At 40.7% G+C, this 15,797-nt stretch overlaps 1 protein-coding gene and 1 non-coding gene across 21 annotated transcripts in view; both read left to right on the top strand.

Moving 5' to 3' along the window:
* The window catches only part of PUM1 (pumilio RNA binding family member 1), a 124,231-nt gene that overhangs the window by 94,543 nt on the left and 13,891 nt on the right, over positions 1-15,797 (top strand). For 14 of the 20 annotated variants that reach the window (XM_028512798.2, XM_036025664.1, XM_036025663.1 and 11 more), the window contains 3 exons: positions 9,713-9,980; positions 11,570-11,699; positions 13,111-13,245. In XM_028512798.2, the coding sequence (XP_028368599.1) occupies positions 9,713-9,980; positions 11,570-11,699; positions 13,111-13,245 (533 nt within the window). The remainder of the gene's footprint in view (positions 1-9,712; positions 9,981-11,569; positions 11,700-13,110; positions 13,246-15,797) is intronic. The other 6 variants (XM_036025665.1, XM_036025656.1, XM_036025658.1 and 3 more) reach the window with 1 other exon arrangement.
* LOC114498289 lies at positions 14,075-14,145 on the top strand. The gene has a single exon (XR_003684725.1). It is a non-coding gene; the product is annotated as a small nucleolar RNA SNORD103/SNORD85 (small nucleolar RNA).

Raw genomic sequence — 15,797 nt, 5'->3', positions numbered from 1 at the left:
TATTTTATTGCTGAATTGTCTTCAGTTTCACGGTATACCACATTTTGTCTAACCACTTTCAGTTGAAGGAATTTTGTTGGTTATGGTTTTTGGCTATTAGAAATTATGCTGCTATGAACATCTGTATGCAAGTCTTTCTGTGGATTCATGGTTTCGTTTTTTGAGTAGGATTGCTGAATTGTATGTTGTTTTTATGTTAAACTTCATGAGAAACTGCCAGACTGTTTTCCAACTTAGTGTACCATTCTACATTCCCACAAGCAGTGTGCGAGGCTTTCTGTGGTTTTTAATTTCCATTTCCTTAATGACTGATGATGTTGAACATCTTTTCATGTGCTTATTAATCACTCATATATCTTTGGTGAAACGTTTGCTCCTGTTTTTTGCCCATTTTTTGATTCAGGTAGTTTGTCTTTTTATTATTGAATTGTAGGAGTCCTTTATATATTCTGGATACAAGTCCTTCACCAGATACATGTTTTGTATATGTCGTCTTCCAGTCTTTTGCTTGTCTTTTCATTTTTTAAATGTTTTTGGGAGTGCAATGATTTTTTATTTAATGAGGTCCAGTTTATCATGCTTTCTGGTATAAAAATTTTGGGCTAGCTTAAGGTCTTAAAGGTTTTCTTATATGTTTTGTTCTAAAGGGTTTAGTTTTTTAGTTCTTACATTTATGTATGTGATTTTTTTTTTTTTTTTTTAGTTAAATGAGTTATTGTGTGAGGTGATGGTTCATCTTTTTGCATGCATCATTTTCCCCCAGTCAAGTTTTGAAATGTTCAGTGTACAGGTCTTAACATGTCTTTTGTTCAATTTGTTCACATATATATGGCTATTGTGAGTGGAATTATATTCTAGTTTTATTATTGGATTGTTTCTTGCTTGTTTATAGGACTACAGTTGATTTTTGTATGTTGATCTTGTATTCTGCAAATTTGCTGTACTTATTTATTAGTTCTAATAGTTTTGGGTGATTCCTTAGGATTTTCTATATATAGGATCATGTCACCTGTGAATAAAGACAGTTTTTCAATCTTGATGCCTTTTATTTCTTTTTCTCGCCTGATTTCACTGTCTAGAACCTCCAGTACTGCGTTACATAGAGTAGGTGAGAGCTGCGTCCTTGACTTGTTCCTGATCTTGGGAATACAGGGTCCCTCTTTTACTTCTAAGTGTGATCTCTGTAGGTTTTTCATAGGTATTTTGTATTAGGTTCAGTTCCCTTCTATTCTGAGTTTAAAAGTTATGTCATTGGAGGTGTTTTGGATTTTGTTAAATGCTTTTTCTATGCTTAGTGTATGATCGTGTGGTTTTTATTCTCTGAATATGGTATGTTACATTAATTGCTTTTTGGATGTTAATCCAATTGTGCATTTTAGGGCTAAATCCCACTTGTTCATGATTTGATTTGTGAATGTTTTGGTTGAGGATTTTTGCATCTATATTCATGAAGGATATCTTTGTTATTTTATCTTTCACTTGTGATACTGACCTTATAACATAGGTTGGAGGAGGTTTTGTTTTCTTGAAGATTTTGTGAAGTGTATTTTTTCAAACATTTGATATATTTCAACAGTGAAGCCATCCTAGATTGGGTGTTTACTAGTGAAAAGATTTTAAGTTTTGAGTTAAATTTACATTGTATACATCCATATTTTTCATTTCTTATCCGTGATTTGTGACTCTCTAGGAATTAATTGGTCTTCTTCATCTAAATTGGCGAGTTTGTTGACATGGGGTAATTTTTTAAATGTGAAATCTTTCTCCCACTTTGTCAGTCTTTCCCTTCCATCTTTCCCATACATAACTATGCACATATGCATATACATGTTTAGTAATACAAATAAAATTTTTATGACCCCAAGCAAGGCAGATGTTGTGAATATTTATTTCACTTTGCTTAATATGTTATATTTCTGGCCCAGCTGGGTGGCTCAGTTGACTGGAGCATTGTTCCTACAACAAAGAGGTTGTGAGTTCGATTGCCTGCCAGGGCACATACCTAGGTTGCGGGTTTGATCTCCAGTTGGGGCATGTACGGGAGGCAGTTGATTGTTGTGTCTCTCCCTCTCTCTCTCTTCCTCTGTAGGGAACCGCTTCGCATGGCGTGGAATTATAGTTCAGCCTCCACATGGAAAACCAGTGGGGAGCAAGTGGCACGCAGGACCACACCCATGGAGAGGTTTTCCTGTGGGGAATCAGGCCTGCATTGTACCTAGACTGCTATGAGACTTGCTTTTGCTAAAACTCCCTCACCCTGGATTGAGGCAGCAAGGACTTGCTGCAGCTTCCTAAAGTCTGTGCTAAACCTGCCAAGTATGTCCAGTGCAACACTCTTTCCTTTGTTATCTGTAAAAGGTAGTCCCCTGCAGTGAACCTGTACATAGTAAATGAGAACTACCCTCCATGTAATGTACCCAGAAAAGCAGTAAAAGCCTGTCCAGGCAGACACTGAGCTCTCTGGCCCTCTCACCTGCTCTGTCTCAGAGAGTGGTGATGCCGTCCCTTTTTCTCCACAGGACTTCCGTTGTCCGTGTGTATTTGTTCACGAGCAGCCACAACATACATGGATCCTGCCAGCCAGGATCTGCCACATTCGTTCCTCCCTCTCTCTCTAAAAGCAATAAACATAGCCTTACGTGAAAATTTTTTAAAGTTTTTTAAATATTATATTTTTCATTTAAAAGTATTTTTTAAAAATTATTACTGTTAATTAGTAATGTTAACTAGGTCTGTAATCCTTGTTGGTGGTTTGTATGTGGGATAAATGAAGCTGTGAAGCTCTCACCTATACCTACAGTATGCATCTCTAATAAACCCCACCTCTTACCTCTACAAAAAAAAAGAGTAAGGGGTGTAGATATGAGTGTCCCGAGTCTGATTCTTAATGGTTTCATGTCCTGCCTACTCATAGTGTTCTCCATCCTTCATTCTTCTCCTTCCCGTTCCCTGAAATGCTTCTTCAGGCTCTGGTTTTCTCCTTATTTTTAGATTGTATAATTTTTAAACTCTAAGATTCAAAAAGTAGCAGATAAATTTTATTATGTAGATAGTGACAACACCCAGCGTTTTCATGTGCCCTGGGAGAAAAGTATTGTGCTTGTTAATTGCCACAGTGTTGCAATACAGCAAAAAAAAAAAAAAAAAAAAAAAGTTCACAATCTGTCCAGGGCAAAGAATACAAGCATTTTGTTTTATCATGGTGATAGATTTCCGGTCCTTTTTTTAAAATTGTGTTTAAAGATCTTACTTATTTTACAGAAGGGAAGGAAGGGAGGAAGAGAGAGAAACATCACTGTATGGTTGCCTGTTATGTGCTCCCCTACTGGGGACCTGGCCCATAACCCAAGCATGTGCCCTAGACTGGGGTTCTAACCAGCGACCCTTTGGCTTGCAGGCTGGCACTCAATCCACTGAGTCACACCAGCCAGGGCATATATCCTGTTGTCTTAAAATGTATTCTTCCTGTCTTTTGAATTCAAGGTTATAAGTGCCCTTAATCCTTTAAGAAAAGGAAAGTTCACACACCAAATGGTTTGTCTCTGTTCCTGCAGTAGACGTGTTCCTTAAGTTGTACTAATTTCAGGTTGCTTACTAGTCTTGATATGCCTTTAGGTACTTCTCCATTCAAAATAGAAATGAATTATTTCCTGATTTCTCACTTGGTTCTCTGAAAGTTACTTGTCATATGTAAAATTAACCATGTGAAAATGAACTTAATTTGGTCTCAGTAGTATGTTCTAAAGACAGTTAACTTTAGGCTTATTTTAATTTACGGCTACCTGGCTATGTATTAGGGAGGGGACTGAGGAGAACATTGTGGTAAAGAGTGTTGCCTCTGCTTGCACTGAGTACTGAGCCAGATGTTAGTAGCCTTGGGGCATTTTCGAAGAAGACATAGCTTTGCCCATTAGGCACCTATTAGAACTGCAAGTACAAAAAACAAATGAACCAGAAGCATTCCACAGAGCCAGGTGGCATGGCTATTGGCAAAAAACAAAACAAAACAAAACAAAACAAAACAAAACCTCCTTCATAGACTTGTATAAAAAAGCTGGAGTATGTACATATAACATTTAGCATGTTATATTTTTGGCACCATCCGCCCATTTACTTGAAATCTGTACGTGTCCTTATTTGTGTGGCAGGTCCCTTGTAGACAAGCACTTAGGTCGGGTGTGTTTTATGGTCTGCTTTGACCATCTCTTGTCTGTCAGTCGGCACATGTAGACCACTGACATTCCAATGATTGATACGATTGGATTAAGGCCTGCCATATGTGTCGCCATTTTCTCTTTGTTGCCTTTTTCTTTGTTCCTGTTTTTGTCTTTCACACTTCTGTCTTTCGTGGTTTGAATTGAGCATTTATTTGATTCTCTTTTCTCTCCTTTCTTAACATATTAGTTATACTTTATTTTTAAAACTTTCTTTGTGGTTGCCCTAGAGTTTGCATTATACGTGTACAACTAATTCAGGTGTACTTTTTTTTTTTTTAAAGATTTTATTTATTTTTAGAAGAGAAGGGAGGGAGGAAGGAGAGAGAGAGCGAGAGAGATGTCAATGTGTGTTTGCTGGGGGCCGTGGCCTGCAATCCAGGCATGTACCCTAACTGGGAATCGAACCTGGGATGCTTTGGTTCTCAGCCCACGCTCAATCCACTGAGCTACGCCAGCCAGGTCAGGTTTACTTTCAAATAAGACAGTAGGTACCACTTGGTGTGTAGTACAAATGCCTTATATTAAGGAAATAATCCTAATTTCTCCATTTCATGTACATATAAGCATATGTATATAATAACATAAGCATATATAATTGAATATATTGTTGCTATTATTTTGAAGCCTTGTCAGATCCATTCAAAATAAGAGAAGTAAAAGTTTCTGTTTTTATTATATTGTTTCATCGATGTTCTTCCTTTCTTTATATGGATCATAGTTTCTGACCCGTATTATTTTCCTTCTCTCTAAAGAACTTCTTTTAAAACTTCTTGTAGGACAGGTCTAGCGGCAACACATTTCTTCGATTTTTGTTCTTCTGAAAAGCATTTCTTCACCTTTGAAGGAAAATTTTTCAGGGTATAGAATTCTAGGTTGGTAGGATTTTTTTCTCTCAGCACTTTAAATATTTGAGTCCTCTCTCTTTTTACTTGCATTTTTTCTGAGAAGTGGGATGTAATTCTTTTCTTTGTTCCTCTTCAGGTAGGGTTCCCAAACCCCCATCCCCAGTGGCTTGTTTTAGGACTTTTTCTATATCTTTGATTTGCTGTAGTTTGAAGAAGATGCACCTGACTGTAGTTTTCTGGAATCTGTCCTGCCTGGTGACCCTGGGCTGCCTGGGTCTGGGGTCTGGAGTCTGACGGGAGTTTGGAGAGAGTCTCAGTCACCGTTGCGTTGGGCACTTCTGTTGCTTTTTCCTTCCTCCTCCCTCTGCCATCTCTGTCATGCGTACGTTCTACCTTTTGTAGTTGTCTCACGGTCCTCGGATATTAAGTACTTTTTTAGTGTTTGTTCTCTTCCGTTTTTTAGTTTTTGAGGATTTTATTGATATGTCCTCCATCTCCGAGATCCTTTTATCATCTGTGTCTAGTCTGACAATAAGCCCATCAAAAGCATTCTTCATTTGGTTACAGTTGTTTTGTTCTTAATTTCTAGCATTTTTTTTTTGGTTCTTGTTATGAATTTCCATCTCTCTAACATTGCTTGTCTATTCTTACATACTGTCTACTTTATTAGAGTCTTGAGCATATTAATCATAGTTGTTTTAAATTCCAGGTATGATAATTCCAACATCCTTGCCATGTGTATTTATGATGATTGCTCTTTATCTTCAAATTGTGTTTCCTGTCTTTTGGCTATCCATGCTTGCCTGCCTGCCTCCCTCCCCCCCTCTCTCCCCCCTCCCCTCCCCTCCTTCCAATAGCCAGGCCTGATACACTGGTTAAAAGGAAATGCTGTAAATAGGCTTTTAGTAATGTGGTGGTGAGGTGTCAGGACAGTCCTGTGATCCATATCTCATTCATTTACTGAGCCTGTGCCTCTTGACTGTCAACTTCACGAGTGTTTCCTAGTATCTCTCCCCGACCCCTCTTTGATGGGACAGGATGGTTTGAGTAGGCTGGAGTTACATGGTTGCCTTTCCCCGGCCAGTTAGACTCTGATTAACTAGTTTCCCTAGAGAGCTTTGTTAATTAAGGACAGAGTGCTCTGGCATATTTCAATATTCTTTTCCCTTCACTGCTGGAAGCCTGAGGAAAATGTTCTCTGATATTTATTGTGGCTCACATCTCCCCCTTCCCTGTGCACCTGGGTCCCCTGGAATTCTAACTCGCCGAGTTCTCGGTACTGAGCCTCTAGCGATCTGTCCATCACAGGGCAGGTTTTCCTGTTTGGTGCTGGTTCTGTCGGTGGTTTCTGTCCCTGTTCCTGTTCTGATAAGCTGTGGTAGGACATGTAGTTCCCTGCTGTCTCCAGTCTTGGGGGCAGTATTTTGCTTTGTGTCCTGCCTTCTTTTGTGGATCCAATACGAATGCTGATTTTTCAGTATATTTAGCTTTGTACTTGATGTTAGGATGGAGTGGTGACTTCTCTGCACCTTACATGTGGAACTGGAAGCCTGCATATACTAATTGAAACAAAACATTTAAGCCCTAGTCCTGGCTGGCGTAGCTCAAGTGGATTGAGTGCGGGCTGGGAACCAAAGTGTCCCAGGTTCGATTCCCAGCCAGGGTACATGCCTGGGTTGCAGGCCATAACTCCCAGCAACCGCACATTGATGTTTCTCTCTCTCTCTCTCTATCTCCCTCCCTTCCCTCTCTAAAAATAAATAAATAAAATCTTAAAAAAAAAACATTTAAGCCCTTAGTTTCTGTGGAATGTTGTCATGGAACATAGCTTTGAAACCCACCGCTGTCAAATAATGTGGGAAACCTTACGAGACCACTAAGAGGCTCCATTTGAGGCCCTGTGTGAAATGTTCCTTTTAAAACAGGGATTGCAAATTCAAATACTTTTAGGGACCAAGACCATGTAGATGTATAAACCAAACCATAGTAAACAGGAAAACACATTTCTGTATATTCCCCAACTAAAGGAGATACTTACTGATGGCCTGCTATTTTCCAGGTACCTTTTCATAAACAATCAGGATACTACAATTTTATTTTATTATTTTATTTTATTTTATTTATTAAATTTATTTTATTTTGTATTATGTTTTAAAATTTTATTTATTTATTTTTAGGTAGAGGGGAAGGGTGGGAGAAAGGGAGAGAAACATCAATGTGTGGTTGCCTCTTACGTGGTCCCCACTGGCCCACAACCTAGGCATGTGCCCTGACTGGGAATCAAACCGGCGACCCTTTGGTTCACACCCTGTGCTCAATCCACTGAATTACACCAGCCAGGAGGAAAGTACAATTTTAAGCAAAAGTCTACTTGAAGCATTGGTTTAATGTTTAGTTGGCTCAAGCAAATATGCCTGTGAACTGTGAGTTTGCCATTTATGATGTAGTGTCTGGGAAAGTTTCTTTTCCAGATTTGTTTACTTTCTCAATAATAAAAGCTGTGTGTGTGTTATGTGTACCTGTGTATGTTGTCTGACATCCAAGGAGATCAGAGCCCCAAATCAAAACCTGAGGACAAATGTATGAATCTGTATTGAGGGTTTCCCCACGATGCACTCCAGTTAGTGCGCCCAGTGTCTGGGATCGGTCTGTATTTGGTCACAGTAACAGAACCGTGCCACGTGTGGTGTAAACACTGTGTGTCCATTGGTTATGTGAGTGCGGAGGGAGGGCAGTGTTCAGGGTTGGTCCCTGTCATTCCACAAAGGATCTGGCTGCCTTGCATTTGTAAGGATGTGTGTTGGGCCTTTCAGAGGTGTGATTCCCTTTCTCTGTTGATTTGTCGCTCTTCCCTAAGTGCCCTTGTTAGTGACCAGGTTCTTAAAATGCCTTGAAATTATTTTCAAGATGTTGTGTGCTCATGCTATTCCTCCTTCTTAAGCATGTTCCTTGCTATTTTCATCCTCTCCCAGTGCCTGTGACCTACTTGATTACCATCTCTTTGCCCATTTTCCCCCAATCCCAAGTCAGGGAAGAAAGAATAGTTTCTGAAATAGAATAAAGAGCAGACATATGGTCACTGTTCTTTTTTCTTATAAATCCATTCTCTCCCTTTTCTCAAAAAGAAACTTTTCCATTTGGACTAGAGAAATATTGTGGAATTTGACAAGAATGACAGTGTCCTTAGAGTAAAGAAACTTGATAATAGCTGGGTCTGGAGACGACCCGCGTAGTCAGTCACACGGGCGCTGGCTGTGGAGTCGAGTCCGGTGGCAGCCCTGGCCGTGGCCGTTCGTGTCTTTGGATGAGTGTCACACCTCTGTGGGCCTTAGTTTTCTGTTGCAAAAAATGTCAGAATTTAATAGAAAGTGTGTATAAAACACTTCTATTATAGAGCCTGGCTAAGGACAAATGCTAAGTAAACATTTTACAAATTTTAAAAAAGAGCCCTTTCCTATTGGTTTCCTTACTTTAATTGAGACCTAGACCTTTGAAGCTGAGCCCTAGAATTCTACAGAGAAACCTAAGCTGGGTATATGTAGGTAGTGACCATTCATTAAAACTCATGAAGAAGCTCACCCTAAGTGACTTTTCTCGTGGATCCTGAGTTGTTATTCATCTACACACTCCTTTTGGTTTATGTGTATTTCTTACCTACTTTGCTTTTTTGTTTAAAAGGAGTGGGGGTGGGACAAAAAAGCCTTCACATTCGTTTTATAGTACAATTTAAAGTTTAAAAAAATCCACCATTGTAAAAAAATATAAGACTTTTGGGAATATATACTCATTATAATTTATTGCTCTGCTTTACGTTTTCATAAGCGTTTCTGTCTTATCTCTATTTTACCTGTCTAGGAAATCACAATTATTGTTCCCTTGTCATCAGTCACAGCAGCAATATCAGTGGCATGAAAATTGTTGCTATTACAGTCATTTCAGGCTCTGTCTCAACAGGTGTTAACAGCTGCCCATTCTTGATGAAGAACTTGAAAACCTTCCATTTCAAAGCACGTCTTTTTTTCCCTAACCCTTATTTGTAAATCCTTGGCCTGGGGTGCGTTAGTGATTTTAAGACTTCTGTTTAGTGACAATCCATTCCTTCAGAGTTTTGGGGGGGGACCCCCTTTATAAAGCAGGCAAACCTGGGAACCCTGGTTGCTGTTTTTTATTTATTTTTAAATTTTTTTTTTATTTAAGGGAGAGTTTCAGATGGGAATGGGGATTATTCCCTAATGGCAGGATTCTCCCCAGAGCTCAGGGTGGAAAACCACCAAAGTGAAGTCTCCGTGCATTCATTCTGTGTTTTCTCATTCCTGGTGCTCAGGTGCTGGATCACACGGCAGGCAGTTTACTCATTATTTTACCTACTAATGGCTACACTAACTGTTGCTCCCGTTTTGCTAGCAGTATCCTATCAGTGGTTAAAAGCATTCCCCTGATGATGTTTGTGCAAAAGTTTCTTTCCAGCTTGCTGAGTTGCCATTATGGAAGTCGTGGCACTAATAAAATTGCATTTCAATACAAAAGCAATAGAACTGAAAAGGAATCAGAACTAGGTGCAGGCTTTCATGTGTGGGATGCTGTTTCCTCCACTCTTGAACAGAGTTCTTTAAGAATGAGTCTTGAGTTCTCCCGTTCTGTAACCAACAGGAGGACTCACCAACGGCAGTGGAAGATACATCTCTGCTGCTCCTGGTGCTGAAGCCAAGTACCGCAGTGCGAGCAGTGCCTCCAGCCTCTTCAGCCCCAGCAGCACCCTTTTCTCTTCCTCCCGTTTGCGATATGGAATGTCTGATGTCATGCCTTCTGGCAGGAGCAGGCTTTTGGAAGACTTTCGAAATAATCGGTACCCCAATTTACAACTGCGGGAAATTGCTGGGCATATAATGGAATTTTCCCAAGACCAGCATGGGTCCAGGTGAGGACTTGGTTTTGGTAGTTAAGGTAACTAAAATCTTAATACCTTAAATTCCATGCCTCAGATAAGGTATGTGCTAAAGTAAATTGCCATAAAATAATTAAAACAGTTTGCTTCTTAATATACTTCCCATTATTTCAGAGAAATGTGGATTATGAGGGTCACCAGATACACAAGTGATAAAAGAGTCATTTAGAAATTGGAGTCAAATGATTAATTAAAACCAACTTTTTTTTTTTTTTTTTTTTTTTTTTAAGAAATCTTTTTACCTTTCTGGAAGATTAGCCTGTTTTCGAGTTCATGAGACCCTCACTGCATGGCTACAATTTAAGAAACAGAAATGCTAAGATACAGACACATATCTGCACGTGTTTGCTACTTTAATCCCTATCAACAAGTATTCGGATATAAGTTTGTATCTGCTGCTCCAGGAATAAGACAACTCCACCATGTGTCTTTGTTGTTTCATCCTGTAGCAGTGAGAGTCTCTTTCCTGTTTGTCCGCTTTCCTCTTTCTCTCTGTGCCCACTGGCACAGCTGCTGAAGAACCTTTCTCATGGAGTTCTGCCAGCTTGTTGTTCAGCAAGGATTTCTCGTGTTTGGATCCTATAGAACAGATTGAGAGACAACATGACTTGTTTTTTTAATTCTCACCTGAGGACATACTTATTGATTATAGAGAGAGAGGAAGGGAGGAAGAGAGGGGAAGGGTTCCTTTTCGGTTGCCTCCCGTGCACGCCCTTACTGGGGATCGAACCTGGCCCTTCAGTCTATGGGACAGTGCTCCAACCAACTGAGCCACACCAGCCAGGGCAACATTCTAGTGGTCATCTGAACCAAAAAAGGTGAACTGAGTAGCTACTGCTTCATTTATAACAACTGTTCCACATCCTAAATGACACTTGCTTCATATGAATATGAGGTAAAGAATATCATAAGGACCACAAGCTTTGAGCCTTTTAATGTGGGAGAGGTTTCTAAAGTAAAAAGTCAGGCGGAATTCTTGTGTTATGCCCACCTTCACCCCTCCTCTCTTTTCATGCCCCCCTCAAACCCACATACACATTTTGTGTCCTATAACGAAATATACTAAGACTTAAGCTACTTTTTTTATTTTGAAGATTTTATTATTTATTATTTTTAGAGAGTGGGAGAGCGAGGGAGAAAGAGGGAGAGGAGCATCATTCAGTTGTGTCTCACACGCCCCCAACTGGAAACCTGGCCCACAACCCTAGTATGTGTCCTGACTAGGAAACAAACCAGCGACCTTTCAGTTCACAGTCTGATGCTCAGTCCACTGAGCCACACCAGGCAGGGCTGAATCTTTTAAAAGGTCAGTTGACTTAGGATATACTTCACACCACAAACATCTTTTCCTTCTTAGAGATTCTTAAATTAAGTGAGCTCAAGGGATTCATTTAAAAAATACTGTTGTATGTTTGCAAACCCACATGCACCTGTGCCTGTGAGTGTACATTTAAATACATACATAGTTTCAGAAATCATATAGTATATAAGTTGAGCTAATTCTTATTTATTTCCAAGTCTTCCTAAAATGCTGTGATTGCCCTTTTTACTTTGTACTTCAGATTCATTCAGCTGAAACTGGAGCGTGCCACACCAGCTGAACGCCAGCTTGTCTTCAATGAAATCCTCCAGGCCGCTTACCAGCTGATGGTGGATGTGTTTGGAAATTACGTCATTCAGAAGTTCTTTGAAGTAAGCCTTTGTTCTCTCTTTCATTTGACTTCAGAGAATTTCCAGAGCATTTTGATTTTCATTAGCTGTTTTTAGAATTACAGTCCCATTCTGGTCCTCAAAATGAAGGGTGTGTGGTCTTTTTAAAGAGTTTTTTTCTTTTTTCTTTTTTCTTTTTTTTTTGGCAATGTCTGTTCCTTATATGTGAGATGTAATTGACATAATATTGTGTAGATTTTTAAGGTATACAGTGTATTGATTTAATATACTTATGTGTTGCAAAAGGATGCCAACTGCAGTGTTAGCGAACACCTTCATCGTGTCACATAATTTGCCTTTGTGTGCGTGTGTGTGTGGTGAGAACATTTAAGTTCTACTTACTTAGCAACTTTTAAATATATAATATAGTATTACTTGCTCTGATCTTCATGTTGTCCACTAGATTCCCAGAACTTATTCATCTTACAGCTGGAAGTATAGCTTCTGAATGTTTTCCAATTCGTTTGCAGCTGTGTTGCATGTAAATGTGCAAGCAGATGATGCCCGTTTATTTTAGAAATGTGTTTAGAGAACCATTGTCCCCATTTGATCCAGTATGTGACAATAGTTTCACTAAACATGTCATTTTTGGGGAAAATAATTCTTGTAAGATAATTTTAGCACAATAAAGTGTTCTGGAAAATAAATTTTTTTAGGATTACTAGAGAATTATGTTTGAACAAGAACGCTAGTGTTTTTCATCATAAACTGTAATCATGAGGATCACTCAGTATTTCTTCGGTCATCCTTCGGCCTTGGTGCCTTCATTTCCTTCATTAATGCGTTGTCCTTGGGAAGGATTAATGAGATTGTTGGATGAGTGTCTGTTCATTACTAAACTACACTGTCAGGAAGGTGGGGATTCTTGGCTTACCGCTAGAGCCTTGGTGCCTTGGGATCCACAAACCCGAGCTATAAATCCAGAAAGGAGTGAAGCATTAAGGTGAAGAGTTCAGTATAGAGGGAAAGTGCTAAAACTATACCGTACCTGCCACAAAACAAATTTGTCAAGTTCTTATGTCTTTTTGTTTTATTTTATTTTATTTATTTATTTTTAGAGAGGGGGGGAGGGAGGGAGAAAGAGGGAGACGCATATCAACGTGTGGTTGCCTCTCACATGGCCACTGCTGGGGACCTGGCCTGAAACCCAGGCACATGCCCTGACTGGGAATCAAACCAGTGACCCTTTGGTTTGCAGGCTGGTTGGGTGCTCAGTCCACTGAGCCACAGCAGCCAGGGCTGAAGCAAAGGTTTTTATAAACAAAAGGTATAATAATAGGTGACTGACTTAAAAGGGGTATGCCAATGGTTGATGCAGAATAATGAATGAATGCTTTGCTTTCTCTGGTTTCTTCTATCTAAGTAATGGTGTTCACCCACACATTATGTCTAGTTTGGCAGCCTTGAACAGCAGCTGGCTTTGGCAGAACGGATTCGAGGTCATGTCCTGTCATTGGCACTGCAGATGTATGGCTGCCGTGTTATCCAGAAAGCTCTTGAATTTATTCCCTCAGACCAGCAGGTACTTGTAAGTTTCCCCTTTAACTTTTCTCTTGGTGTTTGATGTTTCTCCATGGTACATGTAGTGAACCTTGTAAATTGTCAGCTTTTACTTTTCTTTTACAGTTTTTCTCAGTGCTTGTGGCTGCCTTTCTGTGCATGGCAAGCATGAACTGTGCAATTTGTAAATTTACAGTAGATAAGTGTCTTGTTAAGACCATGGGTTTCAAACACTTTTTTCTCTTTGACAACGTAGGCTTTAGTAGTTGCAGTTTTACAGGTGGGCTTTTTGTTTGGCAAGAGTTGAAAGATATAAGATACTCGTAAGTTGTCATTTTCTTCAGCCTGAACTGACCATTCCAACAAAGCAAGCATTAATCCAGTCCACCTTCCATTTTCCTTCACTTGCTCACTCTCATTCATTCACCCACCACCATTTACTGAATGAGTGCCTGTCCGCCAGCCAACCACAGCGTGGGGGCAAGAGCACTGGAAAGCAGTGGTGAGAGCATGTGCCCTGAGTCTTCGAGGGAGGCTTTGCAGGAGGAGAAGTCCAGGCTAAAGAGGAGTCAGACAGGAGAACAGGGAGAGGAGTCTGCAGGGTTGGGTGCTGTGTGTGGGAGCTGACCCTGGAGGTGCCTGCCGTGGCCCACGGCTTCAGGAGCAGCCACGACACAGGTCCCACCAGCTTCACCCAGCCCCACAGAGACCACGGGGCCCAGGAAGCCTAATAAACTCCCAGGCAGGTGCGCTGCAGCTTTGTTTGTGCTGTGAGCCTTGGGGTGCTTGTGATGTAGACCCTCGGCCTCTGGGCCCCGGCCTCACTCAGCCCTTGACAGTGGAGGGGATGGCCTTGTTCTGGCAATGATGAGCCACTTGCCCTCACTGAGAACCAAGTTCGGTAATGAGAATCTAGTTCTGAGCCAGACGAGGCACCTGCCACGTGCAGTTCAAAGCAGAACCAAGCAGAACACGGCATCGGTGTTGGTGATGGCGGCCGAGGGCTGGGGGAGTCCAGAGTCCTTGTGTTGTGAGAACCGGAGGTGTGCGGTCTGGGAGGCTGGGGAGGCGCAGGGAAGGTGGGAGCCTATTTTCTGATTGGATGACGACAGTGTAGTTTTCACCTGCACCCCCTCCCCCAGCTGCTGTTCTCTCTCCCCTGTGTTTCTGTATGTCTTTTCCTCATCTGGTTTTCTGACATCTTGTTCTGGGCCTAAACTTCTCCTCCTGCTGTGGATGATTTACTGTTTTCTAGATACAAATTTATTATTTTGTTGAAATGAACTCATCTCTAGTGGTTTCTTTGGACTTAAGAAAATATTTAGGGAAGCCTCTTCCCCTTCATCTCCATTATAGGTGTTCCTTGCCTTTATGTAGGCATCGTTCTCTACTCACCCCACACTTACATTTCCAGAATAAATTTTTTTTCTGACATTTGATTAATTGCTTTAGGAAACTTTCCCGAGTTTATTGCCCCTTGCTTGTTTGTCCCTGGCATTGTAATCTTGATTTTTAAAAATTGGAGCATCTCTTAGATGCTTTGGCATATTCAACATCTTCAGAATTTGACTTTGCATTCATAAATGTCACCATTTTATACTGGCTTGTCATCTTCCACCATAAAAATGGAGTCAGTACAGTGGGACTGATATATAGAGATTGGGTACAGCAGGGAAATTGGGTAGCGAGTCCCAAGTTCCTAGACATGGGTGGTGCAGGTATTCAGCTTCAGGAGAACTGAGGGAAGACATTTCAGGGAAGGGGTCTGGTCCAAAGTCTCATCTCGTTTTCTATGCCCTGTTCATTCCCACTCATGCCCTGCACACACACACCCCTCAGCATTCGTCCTCTGTGTGTTCCCTGGGTCTGGGCGCTTGTCAGTAAGTAACTGTGAGTACTGTTCTTGCTGACATCACAGTCACTGTGCCCTGGTGGAAGCATCATGTTGGAAACATCACAGACCTGAGCTAGAGTTCTGATTTGGTCAGTGTCTGTAGTTTTCCCATACATTACTGAATACTTTTCAGGTTCCGTTCCTTTATAGATTTCTGTATGGTTTCTTTATACATTTGGCAGGTGGCTTACTGACACGCACTGCCTGGCCACACACCGGAGCCATGTTGGACTCTTGGCAGTCTCTGTCTGGGATTTTAAGAAGTCATTTAATTTGTCTGTCTTGGTTCCCATATCTGTAACACTCAGTCCATAGGATTGTTATGAGGGTTCATTAAGTCACAGCAGTTAAAAGTATGCCTAGCCTAGAGTGACCTCTAGGTTAACAACTGTTAATAATGATGTGCACCTTACAGGGTTGTCTTAATAGAAACATGTTGAATTGCATGTGAAATTCTCTGATAAGTTGTAGTTAAATATAGGCTCCATTCTGTTTGAAGATGTCTACATTTTTAATCTCCCAGGGGTCTTTTGCAAGTTAGAATAGTTTTTAGAAGACTGGTTGCTGTTACAGGAAGTTTGCTAATGTGGGTGAAGTCTGTTCATCACTCACTGCCATAGTGCCACAGTTGAGTTGTCTCCCTTCGTTACCGTGGGTCTCCTTCCTGCTCAGTGCTTTTGTGTTTG

The sequence above is a fragment of the Phyllostomus discolor genome, chromosome 5, assembly GCF_004126475.2.
Source record: "Phyllostomus discolor isolate MPI-MPIP mPhyDis1 chromosome 5, mPhyDis1.pri.v3, whole genome shotgun sequence".
Lineage (NCBI taxonomy): Eukaryota > Metazoa > Chordata > Mammalia > Chiroptera > Phyllostomidae > Phyllostomus > Phyllostomus discolor.
Note: the sequence above shows the minus strand (reverse complement) of the source record. Positions and strands in the feature narration are given on the sequence as shown.